Genomic DNA, 19403 nt, shown 5'->3' with positions numbered 1-19403 from the left:
TATGATAAATAGTAAATGGACTGTATTTATTTCTGTCACACACTATTCCTACACTGTCAGAACCGATGTCCGGGGCAATGTGGGGTTCAGCGTTATACCCAAGGACCCTTGCGGATACTGTAGGACTGAACAAGAGGGAGAGAGGGTCTATAATGAAAGGACTGGTTACATTATGCCGTAGGCTCCAGTGATAGGGTTTATTATACTGTTACCATATTGTACTGAGTCCTGCAACTTTATGGATGTGCTAAACTAAATTGAAGGTATTTGGTCCTTTAAGGGTTGAACACTTTTAAATAGCCACTTTTTCATGGCGCATAATTAAGAATGGTGGGATACCACCTGTTTTCAGTGCAGACTGTGTTTTAGCCTCGAAATGATCAGCTTGATTTTGCTGAGGCAAGAATATTCCTGAAAACAAGGCAATTGCACGAGAAATTTCCCAGCAGCCCCACAGTCCGTTCAGAAAGAGCTAAAGGTTATTCGCGCACACGACCATGGCTTTTGTGGAGAGAGAAATGCCTTCTAGGATCCATGCGCGCAGGACCACTGCTCATCCCCGTGTGTGTGTGTGTGTGTGAGGGGGTGTATCAGGTGGGTATGGGGGGCAGCCTACAAAATGAGAGAGTGAGCAGCACTGGAGGAGCAGATGTGAGAGGAGTGGGCTGCTGAAGGGGCCAGTGCGCGCGGCGATAATTAGCTGCGGATACATTAACGGGAATAACCGGATTATGAGGATTTGAGAAGGACACGTCGCCACAGTCCGCTGTAGTAAAAAAACGAGGGGATTAAGTCAGGCGTCCTCACTCCCCCCCGGACCGGTCAACGTTATGGGGATAGACCGGCGGCGGAGAGCATCTCTGGCTCTCACCTTGAACTTCCTCGCCTTGTTCCTGGCCGTGTCCGCGCTCACCACCAGCTACTGGTGCGAGGGGACGCGTAAAGTGGTGAAGCCGTTCTGCACCGGCCCGGTCACCACCAAGCAGTCGTTCTGCATCAGGTTCAACAGCTCCAACATCAACGACACGCGCCTGGTGCAGTACATCTGGGAGACCGGGGAGGACAAGTACGTGATGAGGAAGTTTCACACCGGCATCTGGTTCTCCTGCGAGCAGAACATCAACATGACCAGTAAGTTTTGGCGGAGAGAGGCGCCGGGATCCTGCCGCTGCCGGGTCTGGAGCGCGCCAGAGCGCACGGGGCTGTGCGCCACGGAGCCACGTCCTTCTAGTATCCAGTGAAATAAGGCAGCTTCTCTCTCTCTCTCGTTGTATTCCCATCAAAAAACATCTCTAATCCATCTTTAACATAGTAATGCAGTTTGAGACTAATCCCAGAAATGAATTTGAAAGTTACACTTATTGGATCAGAGAAGTCTTAATCTCAAATCGTAACACCAAATCCTATAATACATTAATAAGAAACGGGTCTGGTGATGTAGAGGATTTTAGATGCAGGAATTTCATTATCCAGGATGTCAGGTAATCTTTTTTTTTAAATGTGCAAACTGACGTATCCAAATCGTTTGCTTCAAAAATAAAGATCATCATTAACTTAAGTATTTTAAACAGTATTTTTCATTACGAGGTATAAAGTGCTGCACATTAAGAAAACGAATGGTTAAATACATTTGGAGGTAATGGTAATAGTAATGATAGAGGTAAAAGATCTTTCCTTCAGTGGTGTCATAGAAAAGAAGAAAATATTCACATCTGAAAACCTGAAATCAGAGATTATTGCTTTGTTTTTGCTTGAGATCGTCTCAAACTAACCAGATTAATTATAATTGCCATTAACTCTCTGTCAAGCTCTGTCCTCTAATCATTTTAATGAAAAACTGGAAGGGAAAGCGAGATTAAAGGTTGTATTTCATCCTCTAATCCACAGCTTTTACTGTGGTGTGTGAAAGCTGCCCATGTGATTTATGAGCCACTTCCAGATAAACCAGATGAGACCTGCACCTTCTCTAACTGGGGCTTCTGCAGCGTGTCTGTCTCCTGAGCCCCATATACCAGTTTGTCTCATTGACAGTTATAGAGTTTTTCGATTTGAAAATGCTGGTGGTAGAAGTACAGTGACAGTGTTTGTTATTGCACAAACAGAGGACAGAAATCCCTGCACATGGATCAAATGGTGATTTCTTTTTAATATCACAGTTTGATCTCTGAAAAGGAAATGGCCTTCCTGTGAAATCTATATTCCAATCTGGATGAATTATGGATCAGAGAGGAAGTCCTTGTCTCACTTATCTGCATGTTGCAGCTGAGTGGATCTCTTCTCCCTGAAGGGTCAGTAAAATGTCCAATCTCTTACAGGTGAAAACTGCAGAAGTTTCCTCTATGTTGCACCTTCAAATGAAAGAGGTAAGCATATATGTGAAAAACACTGTTGCATATACACAAACATCTGCCTGTGGAACACATATCCCGCGAGCCATTCCATTTATTTGCTTCATACTTGGCATGTGTATTGTAAATGGCCTGAGAAAGCGCAGTGACCAGTTTTGTGTGAAAAAAGAACATAACGCTCATTTTGTTGCTGCAATGCTTTATATGGATCTGATTATTGGAAAGTTGTAAACTTGGGTCCGAGGGTTGTGTCGATTGCTTAATCGACATCATCTAATGTATGAAAAAATTAAACCAGTGAAGTAAATCAGCTAAACACATATAACACACATATGAACAGTAACAGAGCAATTCATTTTATTTATCAAATCTTCACTGTAGATAAACCAGGTGGGATGAACACACCGTTTTGTGACTTCACTATGAACTATAGACTGTTTGTAAAAAGCTCTGCACACAACGTCCAGCACATAAAACAATAAAAAAAGACAGTATATTGTAGAAGTGTTTGAGGAGGACTAAAGGAATAATTCTGAAGTAGCTCCAGAGCATCACCACAGGCACCAGTGTTTGTAATGCAGCCTAAAAAGCACCAGGAAAAAATCCAGCTGGGTTTCTTTGGACTCTCAGATGAGGCTGAGAAGTTGCTCATAGACAGAAAAACAATCTCAATCTCTGGCTCTTTTGTTATAAAGGCTGTTTTGTGATGACTCTAACTAAGCTGCTTAGCGCTGTAGTGACAAGTGGACATTTTGCAAAAGGAGTTTAAGACTCTTTGTCACTGTGATGAAACGCTGGCCCACACTTTCCACCGGTAGGTTTTCCTTTATCAAACAGCTGTCAGAACATTATGCAAAAGCTGGAACTATACTCCTACAATCTTTAAGCCTACACATGGATTCAAAACCATATTAGTAGACCAATGAGAATATGTCCTTCATGCTGCAGGCAGTCAACATAGCATCCCTTGCTCCAACAAATAAATCCTCTTCTCTCTACTTCAACTGTAAAAAGGTCAACAGGCAAAGGCTAAATCATCCTCATTACAGTATGCTTGGTGTGGAGAGGCACAGCAGAGCTGTGGATGAACTGATCACTCACACTGTTTGGCAATAAGTTAAGTGGTGTCTTAACAAATCAATCAACTCTCGTGCCACATAATTAGTTCCTCCAGCCATCAGTGCACACACATAGTGGACAATTTGTAAAATCTATTGGAAATATGCACGTTTGCTTGATTTGCCAAGACTTACATTATAGAAGAACAATATAAATAGTCTCCAAAGCATATAAGTGTATTCCCCACTATCCCTATTGTATATATATCGCATGCTTGTTTTTATTATAATTTTATTTTGGAAAGCAACCTTACAACAACCATTAAAGCTACTGATAATTCCATTCATATTTATTGCCAGCAATGTTTTTTCTGTATATTTTCATATTTTGACATGGTTTCTATTTTTAAACATCAAACTACAGTGCCCAGTGCTGTTTAGAGAATTTGCTCACTTTGTTTTTGAAAAAAGAGAATCCTATCCTTTATATCGATCGGACTTGGAGCTGAGAATTACAGACAGGGAGGGGAAGTCTGACAGTGTCGAGAGAAAATCTAGAAAACATACCACCTTTATTATTTAATTCCACCAACAAACCTCTGGTTGGTCATGGTGATATGGTGCAAAACACCAGATCTGAGTGAACTGCTGGAATGTGATCAGCGATTTCGAGGTTTGGAACAAGGAAACTTCAAACGTACCTTTTTTTATACACATCGACCGTGAAATAAGAAACATCTTCAAACACTGACTTCACAGTTTGGATGCCAGTGCTTCTGATAGCATTATATTCTCATATTAAGTGTTCCAACGCATTAGCTGCAGTTTCTTCTACGTCCTGCTCTACTACATACTGATATAATATGATTCAAATATTGGAAATCAAAGCCAAACATAAGCAAAGCTTTTATAAAAATGCACTGCAGCCAGTTTTGAATATCATTTTGCCCACATCCCTTCACTCCCTCACTCTAAATGTAATTGAAATCATCCTAGACTGAAGTGTGGAATTCAATTTATAGGCAAAAAAGAGGGAAATAATTTGGATAATATGCATTTTACTATAGTCAATTTTGTAATTAATTAACCGTACAATGCCTGAGGTGATACTGTACAAGCAATTAAACCATGGCTTACATGTGTAGGTTTATAAAACCATGAGCTCAGACTGTTGCACGTCTCTGGGTAGATCATATATCCTTTCTCTGACTGTGAAGGTTAATGATGATTTCCTGACTCATTCTCCCCCCAAACCACCTGCTTTTCTCATCCCTGTCCCTTCGCCCTTGCTTACCTACATTTACTTTTCTAAATCCCCCCCACCACCACTCTTCTCTGTCACTTCCTATCTCTACGCCCCCTCTATCATTCACTCAACCATGTTCGACTCCCATGAATGTCTCGTTTTTTCCCCTTGTTTTTTTTGCTTTGCTTTTCATTTACCGTAATCAATTCTCTCCACAGGAGTGCTGTGGCTGTGCATTGTTGCGGAGTGCCTGTACATCCTCCTGCTGGCCACCGGAGGCATCCTCATGTCCATTGAGGTGTGTCAGTTTGGCAATGTCATCGATGGCCTCAAGCTCAACGCCTTCGCTGCCATATTCACTGTGCTCTCAGGTTGGTAGCATCAAAATGTGTATAGTTAAATGTAGAGAATTAGAATGTGATTTGATGATTGCACAGAGCGACATCTGCATAATATACTTTTGCAAATTTGCTGTTCTTTAACTTTTTCAAATTGTGTATTTCTTAATTTTTTTATCTTGCACCTTTTTTGGGCAGTGACTAAGGGGGATGTTCTTTCTAGTCATTATAAACTGGTAGACATGCTGTTAACTTGTACTTGTTGTTCTATGTGAATGTGAAATCTGTATCGCCTACGACTATTTAGATTAATCTTTTCAACAAGCCCGCATAGCGTTGGTTAGTGGTTTAAGGTAAACTGGAGACTCTAAATTGTCTGTCGGTGTGAGTTTGAATGGTTGTGTCTCTGTATGTTGCCATCTGTCCAGGATGTGCCCCGCCTCTCACCCAATGTCACATGGGATTGGCTCCAGCCTCTCTGTGACCCTCAAAGGATAAGTGGTATAGATGAAGGCTACATTTAACCAAGCTTACTATAATTGAGGTGTTGTCCTGTAAGATAAGCTCTTCATATCTTATGCTGTAATTGGAATTATTGACAGGAAGTAACCTACAGAGTTATTGGCTCGTACATTTCTTACAATGTCTGTCAAAGAGAATGAGTATTTATAGTGGTGCATGTAGTTTGAGTTGGGTTAAATTGCTTGGTTCTTTGAAAGCTGTTAAGTGGAGAAAATTATAGCAATGCAATCACTGGGAATCATTGGAAGGTTAAGATGCTCACACTTGTTCACCTGCATCAATATAACAGGGACCTGTCTTCTGCCATCATCATCAAATTATATTTGTGACGGGTTGAAATAGAATATCTAGGAGACATGGTTATTGTTTGACAGTAACTGCAGGAACGAGAGGCAGCAACTGCAAACACAGATTTTTAAAAAGGATGGGCTGCCTATGCAGTGGACCTCACCTCAATAACAGGACGTTTTCATCAACATATTACATAGCAGCATCTGGACAACTGCCAGAGAGATGTGCTTCATCCAAGAGCATTCAAATGTGTCCTATATTACATCTACATCATGACCGCTGGGAGTCCTGCCTTTGGCACACTTCAGGTGTTTTGCCTACATTGTCAGCTCCCTCCTCAGGCTGACAAGCAGCACAGGGCAGACACCTTTGCTGCCTCAGATGATGTGGACCTGGTCCCTGACAGCTACCCCCGGTTTAAACCATTTCGTTTCCCAACAATGGGTGAAAGGCAAATTACCCTTTTCCATAATGACATCACTGCCATAAGCTCTCTTGAATCATTGAGAAGGCAGCAGCCTACAACTGCCTTTATTCTACCACCGCATTACCCGCTCCAGTTGACATGATTAGCTGCTTCGCCTTGACTCAGGCAGCCAAACGCCCAGCTGTCTGACCTCACTATCTGGTCATCATATCATATTATTTGGGTCTCCACTTTTGCTGTTATCACCAAAATTGAAGGTTTCATGGAGCAGGGCTTCCAAACCCTCCTCCCCTCGGATCAGGGCAAATATGCCATGTCCTCTTCTATGTCAGACACTCAGAGGTTTATCTACATGTTATTTCTAAAGAATTGTGCAATGATGAGCCCACAAGTGCTGTCATTACGCCTCACGTTAACAGTGGAATAGACTCTTCTCCTCATTGTTAATGTGGCCCATATGAGTAACCATGGCAGACACTATGACACATGCAACTGCAGCAGAGACTTTGGCTTAGTTTGTTTCCATGAGAACTGCAGTGCATCAAGTAAATACATAGCTACTTTCAGAGCATTACTCAATGGATAAATGGATCAACAGCCTGATCAGCAGGTATTGCACACTACAGTTTTACAGTTTTCGATTTCAGGAGGACAGGTTTACATCCTAAACACATATTTCTCTATTGTACCAAAATATTGCAAATTGTCAGCACTTGCTTGATGACACTTCTAACGCACAACAGAAGCAAAAATGAAAAAAACAAAAAGAAAACTAATATTTCCAGTTGATAAAGTTGTTGTGACAAGAGCTGACAATGGTGTTTGGGTGCTGTAAACATGATCACGTGATCTCCACAGCGGAATTAATACGTCAGTACCTGCCTCTGTCTGTTGCACCCGGCTGCTCCACCGCTCGCCTGAAAAACGCAGAGGATGTGATGCTGTTGTGAGCACGTCTGTGCAGAAAACTGTATCGTGCATGTGTGAAAGGCAAACTCTGGATAAACTCCATAGCCAATTCTCTATATTTTACCCAGAGGTCATGTCTGAAAACGGCTTTAGTGACTTACAGTATCTGCCCTCTCCAGCCTCTTTAATGCCTCAGGATTCAAAGGGCTAGCAGCTTGACTAATTTGTGCCCTAGCCCAGTGTTGACGGGTAAAGACGTCAGTAGCTCCTTCTGATCACTCGTGGTAACTTTGGATTGATTCCTGACTCCTTCTCAAAACTGTGAGGGAGAAGCCACAACACGCCCCAACCCAGTAGGTGCATTGTCCTGCTATGTTGCACACGCAGCTGACTTCTCCAGTTCTTTGCGCCTGTTTGTGCACTATAGAGAGCAATCTCAAAGGCTATTGCTGTCTGCACAGCGCCCGTCACACTAGCTGTGTGTAGCTATTTCATAGGAATATCATTCCCCAGGCAAGACTCCCCCTTATCAGGACGTACTGCACAAGGGGAATTTCATCCTCCGTGGCTTAGCACAGGGGGATGACAATAAGTGAAAGACATTTGCGCTGCAGTTTCTTGGTCTTTCTCATGCTTTTTCATCTGTGTGATGTCTCCTTTTTCTCTTTGACTCACTCTGTACCAAGTATTTTGTCGCAGTGATTAATATTAAATTTTTTTTATGTGCACTCTCTCTCTCTCTACTGCCTGTTGGCATGTGAAGACACACTTGTCTTCGTCCTCTGCTCCTCGCTGTCCTATGACGATGTGCAACCCTCTTTTCCACTTTCTTGCAGTATAAGGCTTTATTTTGTCTTATACTTCGCCATTCGGTGACATATAGTGCCACAGATGGGGCCATCCCAGAAATTAATTAAATATGACTATAATCCTTTAATTAACCTTTAATCCACAAGTGATAGCTAGTTAGAAGCAAATGTGAAATAGAATTATGAATAGTAACTCCAAATAAGAGAATGGGGGGATCCTTTGAGCTGTCGGCCTCAGTGACTCCTTAAATGGTTTAAAAAAGGAGATTTGGGGAAAGAACCAAGGTTAGACTCACCAAGCAGTTGGGTACAGACTACAATCTTTTTCAGTGCTACACAATTGCACGAGGAATAAACCTACTGGTTATATCCTGAAAGGGTTGTGTCTCCAAATATCAAACAAAGTTTCTGGGCTGGTGCTAGTGTTCAGAGTTGGTTTAATTTGTGAACCTTCTGAGAAGCAGTTTGATTTTTCACTAGCTAAAGACCACGAGCCACCATAGAGCCACCTCATTATGTCACTGTGTACGTCTCTGCTTTCCCATCCCTTGTGCCAAAATCAAGAACAATGGTGGATGACTGCATTGCTTCTAGCCTTGTGAGCATCCAACCATTTTATTATCAATAATGAACTTTTCCAAATCCCATTTTTTTTGTCTTGCTGGTCATGATAATTCCACCCCCAGCAAGACGTAAGCAGCTCTTGATTTTTGACCAGCAAAGTGTCGGTGCCCCTCTCGAACCAGATTTTCTGGCCCACAACCAGATTTGAGATTCAGCTATGGGTCCCAACCAACCAAACGTTCAAAGTCAAATTACCTGTCCCAAGATCAGTCTGTACCAAAAGATCCAACCCCTTAGAAAGCACTAATGTAGATCGTGCTGTGAAATATATCAGTTTGATTTCAACTTTGGCCAAGTATTATACACAGAAAAAAAATAACTGAGGATTCAGACTCAACAGATTCCTCTAAGTCCTTAGTTCTGCTTCTAGTTGATGGCTCTTGGTCCCTGAGCCAGTTTGTAGCCTGCCTCTCTCAGCAAAGGAATTAACAGTGACCCTCTCTCTAATCCACACTGTAAATGATCGGAGTGGTGAATCCGCTGCAAAAGTGATCTGCTCAACAGCAATGACCCACTGCATTTTACTTACTTGGCAGGTTAGTGAATATCTCAATGAGCTGTAGGCTGAAGAATTGTACACCCAGTATATTTCATGTCCACACATTGGCCATATTTTTGGTTGTTTAAAGTTTGTAACATATTTGTGTCTATTTAATTAGAAACACAGAGGTAGTTCCAGTAAGGCTGCATTTTGACTTTACACCTTACAACTTAAACTTCTCAACTAGAATGAATAAAACAATCACATATGGAGCCCATTACATTTTGTCAGTTCTACCACTAATGGTTTGATTATTCAGACTATTTTTTAAGATGAAAACACCTTTCAAGATTAAATGTTAACATTAAAGTTCTGTTCTTTTGGAAACTGTACTTATTAGTTCTTTTCCGAGAGATAGATGAGGCTTGTTTTCCCTGCCCTGCCGCCATAATGGGAGAAACATATACGTAGAACAAGGCCAAGGTTGACACGCAACAAAGTTTTCCTTCATGTGTCTAATGGGTTTTGATAGACTCTGGTCAGTGTTGTATTCCTGTAGCTATCTTTTGATCAGTAAGTTAGAAGAATCATTAGTGGGTGTACTGTTTCTGCCTAGAAAGGAAAGGCCCTGATCAGCCAACTAGTTTGGCTGTAGACAATCTTGCACACCACACCTCTCTCTCCACTGGCAAAGGTCTTAACAAGCTTTTTCGGAAACATGGCATTTTTAGCTGAGTCTGAGGCTACATATTGATCAGTTAGGTGTTAAAGATTTTCCTGCTCTGAGGAATGCTTTGATTTTTAGACAAATTACAGAGTCAGCTAAGTGCTCTTTGATCTCGTTGTGTGAGGCACAGCCTGTTCATGTGAAACAATGAACAGGCTGTGCCGTTACTGGTTAAATATCCCTTGGTCTTTTGTCTTACTTGTTTGGCGTTTCATTAGTGTCACATGGAATTTATCTGCCCCTGTTTCACGGTTAACCCACAGTGACAAATTTCTACATCTTTAATGTCAGGATATTTCATGACAACAAACTAGTTACCTAGAAACAATTAAAGAAACAATTAAAACAATTAAATGTTTGGGCTTCAGTAAGCCCAAACATTTTTGGCACCTGGGAGTTTGTGACTTGGTCTGTGCTGCACTAGTTGCTGCATGCACTGTCATGCTACCTCAAGCTACTGCATGATCCTGCTATGGTCCAAAACGTTTTCACCCCCTATGCAGATAGTGAGACCTCATAGTTTCAGCTGCAGTTGTGGCATCAGTGCAGTTCTTTCTCTTTCTTTCTCTTTCTCGCAAGAACTTCTTGTTCACTTTTTAGTTTGTAACTGTACCTCGGAATCTGTTACCTGATACCACCATAGATTAAATTAATTCTGTTTACATAATTCTGAAACATCAGATCCAGGTTGTTATCCCCACATGATCGATAATGGCCAAAACTACCAGACACCAGAACAGCTTCTAGCTTCTGGTCGTCACGCTTATGAACACTTAATCAGTCATTCAGCATCGGGAACAATCCATGTGCAATAATCTGGTACCTATATATTCTAAATTATAAATATGAATACATATTCAATCTACCTCATGTATATAAAGTATCCTGTGAGTATCTTTCCCATATTTATTCTAGCATCTCTGCAGTCATTGCACTACTTCTCCATTTCATTGTCAATGTTCATATATTCATACTTTTGCATACTTGTACACATTAGTTAAATGTTTGCTTAACCTTGTTCTACTTTGTTGTCCTTGTTTTTTTGTTTATTTGTCTATTTCTGTACGTTGAGAGCAACGGAATAACCAGAGTCAAATTCCTTGTATGTGTACGCATACCACATTTATTTGCATCCCCATCTGTCAGCGTCAGTCCTCAGGTTCACAGAGCTGACACTATTTTCAGCATTGCTGTATTCCAACAGGTATTTGTTACAGCCCTCTCCAGTCATCCACTTGTTGTGTCCTCATCTTCTGAGTTTTTCACTGACAGGAGTTGAACCCAGCATGCTCTCCTGCTCTTGAGCTTCTCAAATTCAGGCTTCAGTGAGTTGTGTTTTCGTGGCCGTGCCCTCGAATTTTGCCCGTTCTAACTTTCAGTTGAACAGCAACTGAACCTTTCAGCCCTGTCTGTGTGTCTGATGTTTAATTTATACATGACTCTCTGTCTCCTGAAGTGAACTATTTGCATAAATGGGAAATTGAACTCTGTAAGGTTCATACTGAGGGCAACTTTCCTTGCAAAAAAACAAATTTTCTCATTTTTGGTTGCTTTTTAAGAACCTCTCAGGCTTATCTCAGAGGGTGATTGTAAAATGTATGAATGAGGAGAGACATTTAGGAGTTGTTAGTGTTTTAAATGGGATAAATAGATTGAGGGTGTTTATGGTAATAGGGTCCATGGAAAGAGAGGTGACCAGATGAACCTTTATTACAGCTCTCAGTCGTCTGGGGTATGATGAGGGAGACTGTGACTGAAATGAGTTTGGAGGAAAGAGCACGTTTTTGTTGTTGAGGATGGTTCGGTTGATTAATTTTACACTTTCTGTAAAAACAGCACTTCCTTCAGTTGTTATCAGAGGATTGTGCTGCAAGGACACAAAATCCCTGAGTGTGGTTTTCAAACCTTCTGTGGAATTGCTGATTTGTGTGTGCGAGTGATGATGGCTTCAGACTTTCTGTGCTTTGTTTGCTTGTTTGTACCTCACTAATAACACAAATGATTGTCTTCCTCCTGCCAAATGGAGGTGTAGTAGAGCAGTGGTTCCCAATTTGTTTTGGCTCATTTTCCACTACACTGCATGGAGTGCAATTTTGGGCCAGATGAAAGTTAATGGTTGTAAAACTATCATGATTATGCCCTTTTCTGTTGTATGGACTTTTCATGTTAAGGATGTTTCTCCTGTTTTCTTGGTGTTTGGGTTTGTGTTCTGTTACCACTCATTCATTAACCCCTACTCACTATAAAGGGGCTTCTATGTAAAGGACAATATGGTGAGCTCATCTGCGAAAGAAAAGAACACTACTCTGCAAATTTTCTCTGCACTGGTAATTAGGTCATTGCCACAGGATTATGACGTACAACAACTCACAGACTTCTCTTTGCCAGTCATAAAAAAAATCTAACTATGCCACTGGAAATATTAGGGACATATGATGAAACAGACTGTTTTAAAATTGGTCTGGGAAAATAACGGGTAATATAAACCCTCCTCATATTTTTGATAAGAATAAAATAATACTAAGGAGAAGAATCACTCAGAGTGAAGGCTGAGACATGCTGCTCCGTCTCCTTTCGTCTCTCCACCATTTTCATTCCAAATAATGTCGTGAGCACATTGTATGATGGGATATATTGCTCAGTTCAGGACCACTGATTGTACACATCTTTCCTCGACAAACAATGAATCCACTGGGGTATAAAAACATTCAGACAGCACTACAAAATAAAAAGTTCACTCTATGATGATTATTGAGTGATTTCAGACACAGCCAGCGTAGTTGGTGACATTTTTTATTTTGAAATCTTGTGTGTGTCCTTTGCTTTACTTCCTGTCTCCGTCCTGTTTCCTGCCCTTGTGATTGTCTGCACCTGTTCCTAATGTGTTTCACCTGTGTTCCTCATGTATATAGTCTCTGTCGTGTCTGAAATCCCCCACTCACTTTTCCTACTCTGCTATATACTGAGCTCATCATCACATATTGAATGACAAATTTGGTGCAGATCCAGGAATTCCACGATTTTCCCCTTTTTCAGTCTTAAACAGGCACATTTAGGGAACTGATATCTATGAGTGTGTGTGTGTCATATAATATATAAAAAGAGGAAGAGATCTGAATACTATCCAGCTGTGTATGTCAAAACATAATAAACATAAGGTGTTGCTCCTTATATTAATAAGGTGTTTACCCACACAACCCACAGTGGGATGGAAACGTCTAGGATCAATATTTAATGGTTCATTTTCTTTTTGCTTTTGTTTTCAATCCAATAAACCACACCCACATGATGCAGAGGTTTTTCAGTGTTAAACTCTTAAACAAGGTTTTTGTTTTCCAAACTTATGCAGACGTATGTTCAGTTTCAGAGAAACTTTGTGATTTGAACCCAAAGTTTTGAGGGGCTTTAAGAGATCCATGACTGAGGCCAATCTCTTTTTTTTTTTTTACTTTGTTGCATTTTAAAAGTGGAACAGAGACGGATGATGCAAACTGTAGACTTGTTTCAACTTGAAGTTATGATTTTGTTTATACTGTAGCAATATGATTTACAAGGCAATTTTCTGAAGTTCTCAGAAATTGCAACCTGCTGTTTTTTCAAGATTTCCTCAGACCTATCTATTTCACACGTGGTGTACAACGAAGCTGCAAGATTATATATTATACACACACACACACCTTTATTTTTTATTATTTGAATACTTTTAAAGGTAAAAACATGCTGTAATTCACAAGAAAAAAATGTACTGTGCCTATTTTCTTTATTCTTGGTTAACCTTACTGCCCTCTAGTGATCATGGAGTACATAGCAATGTAGACAAATGGTATCAGACCACGATTCCTCAGGAAGACACCTGAACTGTGTAAGGAGCGTCTGTGATACTCACTTCATGTCCTTGTTGAGTGCTTTGGCACTAAATATAAATAACCTGGACTGACATTCATTGACTTCACAAAGAATGAACTGACCTTGTGCGAGTGGAACAGGAATAATTTACACATGACACAACGTGCCAAGACTCAGATTAGTTCCTCTCATTCCAACACAAAGCCGGCTCTCATCTGCGTAGCGTTACGATAATACTGCACTGGGATATCTTCAGGAATAAACATGAGCATTGGTAGTGATGAGATGGGGAATTTAGGTGTTTGGTGCTAAATCTGGTGCGCTCTTGTTCAGTCCAGGGATTTGGGAGGTTTATGTGGTAATCGGATTGGAGGGCTACACATGCTAGTTTTTATTCCCGCACTATTTTGTGGGTGATGAGAGGTCCAGTGTGACGGGTGCCAGCAGAGCCTGGACTTTAGCTGACAAGAATCTGGCACATAAATGAGAAAAAAAAAACAGACAAAAAAAGTAAATGAAGAAAACACGACTAGGAGCCAAAAGAGAGGAAGATGTGCACTCGAGAGAAGGACAATGAGTACGTGCACACAGAACTACTAGCTCTATTAAATTAGCTTTTCTGTGCTATTGTCTCCATTGGGGATGGATGAGATGGCTAAAAATCAATCAAGATACAAAATCACAAATCAGTCGATTTCGGTAGTTATCAAGACAAAATATCACTTTATTGTAATATATATATATATATATGTATATGAGGCCTTTCATTGCTATCTAATGCATTTATACTGAAACTTATATTTTACAGAATAAACAATGCAGAAAAGATGTACATTTATGCAATGCCCGTTCAAAATTGCTGATCATGGTTAAGATTCTTGCTTTAAGCAGCTTTAGCATCAGACTCTTAACATGATGAAAACATTGTGTGCACCTCTGTCTGACCTACTATTTAAAAATGTACTCAGAGCGCTGTGTGATAAATCTGCCAATGTTCTAACTGTAAACTGTCTGTGCCGTGTGAGAATGGAAAGCTTGGCATGAGAAGCGGCAGCAGCAGCCAGCAGGGACAGGACTTGGCAAACATTAATTTGTCTCTTTTCCCTCTTTGACTCTTTTTATCTAACAAACAAAAACACATGGATGTGATAGCTGCATTTATCTCTTGCTATCCTACATTGCATCAGTGGATTCTATAACTCTCAGACAGAGGCACATGATTCTTGTACTTATAAACATTTCTGCATCCTTATTAATTTATGTCTTCAAAAAAACATATACATACCTCTGCAGTTGTTTAGTTGTTAGACTGTTTGACTGTACCAGTGATACAATCTCGCCAGTCTTAGCTCCAAGCTGGTTTTCTGAAAATATGGATGTGTGATGATGGTTAGGTGACATAATGATACCCAAACCAAAAAACAACCGACCAAAACAATACATGTGACTCACTACTTTTAAATATTGGATCATTTACCTGTGGGCCTCAAACTTTAAAAAATGTTGTAAACACAACATGGGGAAATGTCTCTTTGGAGGAGGAATAATAATAATAATAATAATACATTATTAAATAGTTATAAAATCAAAACAAAGTGCTTTACAAAAAAAAAACTAGTAAAAATACACAAATTCAGAAAAATAAAAACAAGCATTAAGCTTTGATTCAAAGGAGGCTACTGACTCATAACTAATATTTAACTCAGAATATAACTCATAGACAAATTAAACTTGACAAGAGGCTGCTTATGTGTGAGGGGTTACAAAGGTTACAAACTGGTGAGAAACTACTCATGTACTCACCAATATGTTTGTTTTTATGCAACTGTATCTATAAAAAAACATGGTCGAGTACCACTGAAAGGTATTGAGGTTTTCATTAAGTAAATACCAAAACTTTCCTTGAGTAAACTTTCCAGTTATGTTTGACCACGGATGTTTCAGTGAGCTGAAATGTGATGTTTTAGATTCGAATGGAGAGCAATGGTTGCACAGAGGAATGTCATCGGCTTCACGTAATGTAACACTGCCACCAAGTGGTGATTGCGTGGAAGGGACGCGATGGGGATGATTGAGTTTGTCTCAAACCTTCTTCTTCCTCCGTGTGGCAGGTCTGTTGGGGATGGTGGCGCACATGATGTTCACCACTGCTTTCCAGCTGACAGTCAGTCTGGGCCCAGAGGACTGGAAGCCTCAGACGTGGGACTACAGCTGGTCGTACATGTGAGTTTATGTATTTAGTATGCAACAGTTATTAGATGCATAAAGAAACCAGTGGTACTGGGAGAGGGATCTTTTAATATCATCTGAAAACAGATACACATTAGATAGGTCATACTATTTTATCTCAGGTTGCATTTTAAAAACTGACTTGGGACCACAGATAAAAAAAACTGCTTATACATCTTTTTCTTGTTCATTTACAGTATTTTGTCTGTTAATTAAATGAGCAATTTCCCTATCAAATAACAAACTAATGAAAATATGAATAATATATTAGTTTGAATGAAGAGGTTGACACTATTTGTCTCTTTTCTTTAGTCTGGCATGGAGTTCCTTCACAGCCTGCATGGCGTCCTCGGTCACCACGATCAACCGCTACACTAAAACCATCCTGGAGTTCAAGCACAAGCGCAGAAACATCGAGAAGAACCTGAAGATCAAGCAGAAGCTGTTGGAGTTGGACTCTCCGGAGCAGGTGTGGGACATGTATATCAGCTCGGTGCCGAGCACCGCAGAGGAGCTGCTGGACCTGTCGTCCAACGGACGCAAACTCTCCAACACCTCCATCTTCCTGGACCTCAACGACCTGCCCGACCCACATGGAGAAGAGTACTGCTAGAGAGGAAAGTCGTAGCAATGTCACACAACTGTGTGTCATTGTCGTGTTCAATCTGATACAGAGATATTTACTGTAAACAGAGTGAGACCACAGTTGGAAGTTTTTTGGCCATTTGGTGATAATAGTCCACAACAAGTGGAAAATATAATACACACACGTGACATATATGACATTATGATCTTATAAATTGAATAGGCTATAGATAACTTGCTAGATGCTAGCTATTTAAAACTGATGTAAATATAAAGTGTTTAAATATAAAGGGGTTCGAGGGTAAAGAAAACAACAATTTGTACGATTTAGATGATTACGCACTAGTGAAAACATCACTAGGATTATTTTATATCCAATTTCTGCCAATAGATCTCCTTCACTGGACCTTTAAGTAGGCTATCTATTTTAACATTGTTGCCAATTTCAACATTCTGCAGACAGAGCAGCACTAGCATTCATTTGGAGTCATGTTTCTGGCAACCTGGCAAATATAAGTCCAGGATTCGTTCTTTAGACTCTGTTTTGTCCACACTAACTTGTGAGCTAGTTGCTCTTTATTGAGAAGAAAACAAAAGATTAGCAGGGTGTGGAACAAATCAATAAAATTGTCGGCCATAAAACCAAACAATAAGTTGAAAAACACTAAAAAGCTTTGCAGAGTTGAAGGGAAACTGCACTCTGGGTTCATCGTTGCGAGCCAGCCGCTTTGACATTTGGTATGAAATAGTGATGAGCGCATTTTGGCTTTCTTCTCTATCCCTGAAGCCATGTAACGTCTTTGATCAGTCAGGGCTGTAGCTACCACTGGATTTGGGGGAAGCAGACATTTTAGCCACCTGCTACAAAATGTGGAGTTAAATTAGTAGTTCTCAATAGTCATAACATGACAATAGACATTTATTTAGATTAGGAGTTGAAAACTTGATCATGAGTATATTCAATAAATAAAATACTGTTAGTATAGTCAGTCTATAATCAGTATAGTTTTAAGGCAGTGGCTCCCAATCCTTATATTGACAACGCTGCTGTGGACTAGCTTATATTGGTGCTGTATCATTACAGAAATAATGTTAGAATTTAAGTACGTTCAATATTTGACTATTAGAGCACAAACACTCTCAACCCCAAACCTTTTGGTTTTTTAATCGCATGACCTTCGGTAGCTATTATACAACAGCAATTAGCTAATTGGGTCCTTGCTATCACAGATGCTAACATACATAACAGTCTGATTACAGGCTAATAACCTGCCACAGTTCAAGGTCAGTTTCCTATTGTGATATTGTGATAATTACCTCAAAGTTATTTTGGCCAAATCATGCTTTTTTCTAGTGTATACTCTATGGCTCAGTTTCTGCCAGAGGGTTAGCTACTAGCAAATTTTCTTTCCAAGCATGAATTGTTTTCCAGCAGCCTTAAACTCGCTCCATCATTTGCATCTACAGTAAACATCTCCGTCTCCGCTGTTACGAAGCGGAAAAGCAAATTTATCACCAAATTCTCTCGTCTTGTGTTAACTCTAAGGTGATTGTTAGTAGTCATCTCAGTGACGGTCTCAGTTTTTTACTGTGACTATAATGTCTCAGAGTTGATGTGGTGATGATGTGTTGATGCTGAAATGAAAACTAGTGCTGAAGGGTTCCCACTTAGCTGAACCATGTTATATGAGCCCTCCTATTTGGCACTACAGTGGTGTCAATAGGTCTTAACTTACGATATACCTCTACACAAGTGATACTGCTGTGAAGGGTCACTGCGGAAACCCTGTGAGTCAAAAGGAGAATGAAGCTGAGGATCGGACCAGCGAACTAACAGAGAATGAAGATGAAGCTCTGTGGAGAGGACAATGGCCTGATCAACTATAGCACACTCCGGCTCTCAAGCCTCTTGGTTCACTGCCTGTTGGATTTTATCCATTAAGGAAAATGTACAAATTTGTTAAAGCTGTGTGTGACTTGCTGTAAACACATAGATGGACAGCCCAATGATGAGGAGCTCATACTGCTTCTAATGGTACTCATACTTTATATTGAATTGATGACGTACTGCCTCCGATGTGTGAACCAAATAGAATAAGGTCACACCTAGTCCGAATTTGTGTCCTGATCTGTGACAGAGTTCAATGTTTGTTTTGTCTCGCTATGGACGAAGTGTTTCACAGAGCACAGTGGGGACCTGAGGATTGGAGTTCCATCCACAGAGGAGTATAAGATGTTGTCAGAGTGTGAAGGATGATGGTTGTGTGGGTAGAAGATGCCTATTGGCGATGCTGAGTGCCTTTACTTCCAGCAGCATGCCTCTGATCAGACAGCATGCTCTGCTCACGACGTTTTAACAAAGACAATGCTGTTTCTCCAGCTAATAACTGCTTCAGTGGAAACATGTAGATGTCTGTGCAAACTGCCAAAACCTGTCAGTGAGAGGAGCACTCCTCTTTTGAATCTTGCAGTGTTAATATTTACTTGACAGTGGGTACTTTCTTATTTATTCACAGCACTGTATTAACTGAGAGACTCAGAATGAGATTGTGGTTAAACAATTTACTTTTAAGTGCATTTGAAAATGTGACCTATGTTTGTGTTTTTTATTTATGTGGTCATTTAACAATGTACTGTAGAAAACTTTCAGTTGAACTCTGGTTCATTTTAAACTCAGACTCATCACCCTGGGTGGCCGTGAACACAAGCATGAATTGTTGTCTTTCTGTTTTTGTCAGACTTCTTAACAGTGGCACTTTTTGTGTAGTGTTACATTTTTGTGGATAATTATTTGCAACCTAATATATTGATATTGACAACTTTATATGAGAATATTTAATTTAAAGTTAAATAACTATCATAATAAACCAACATGTTTTTACTATGTTTTCTGCTTTACATTCTCCAAAATGTTTCGTTATTGACCACAAGAGGGCCCTGTTTTCTTACTGTTACTGGCAATG

At 40.2% G+C, this 19403-nt stretch overlaps 1 protein-coding gene across 1 annotated transcript; it reads left to right on the top strand.

The window, feature by feature from the left end:
• The first annotated feature begins 289 nt into the window (after nucleotides 1-289).
• Nucleotides 290-19338, top strand: gsg1l2b (gsg1-like 2b). The gene is made up of 5 exons (XM_020082687.2): nucleotides 290-1131; nucleotides 2316-2363; nucleotides 4871-5023; nucleotides 15738-15849; nucleotides 16168-19338. The coding sequence occupies exons 1-5, from the start codon at nucleotides 831-833 to the stop codon at nucleotides 16466-16468; spliced, it is 915 nt and encodes a 304-aa protein (XP_019938246.2). The 5' UTR covers nucleotides 290-830; the 3' UTR covers nucleotides 16469-19338.
• The last annotated feature ends 65 nt before the right edge of the window (nucleotides 19339-19403 follow it).

The sequence above is a fragment of the Paralichthys olivaceus genome, chromosome 21 (assembly GCF_024713975.1).
Source record: "Paralichthys olivaceus isolate ysfri-2021 chromosome 21, ASM2471397v2, whole genome shotgun sequence".
In the NCBI taxonomy this organism is placed as follows: Eukaryota; Metazoa; Chordata; class Actinopteri; order Pleuronectiformes; family Paralichthyidae; genus Paralichthys; species Paralichthys olivaceus.
The sequence above is the reverse complement of the archived record's forward strand: the minus strand, read 5'-3'. Positions and strand labels throughout refer to the sequence as shown.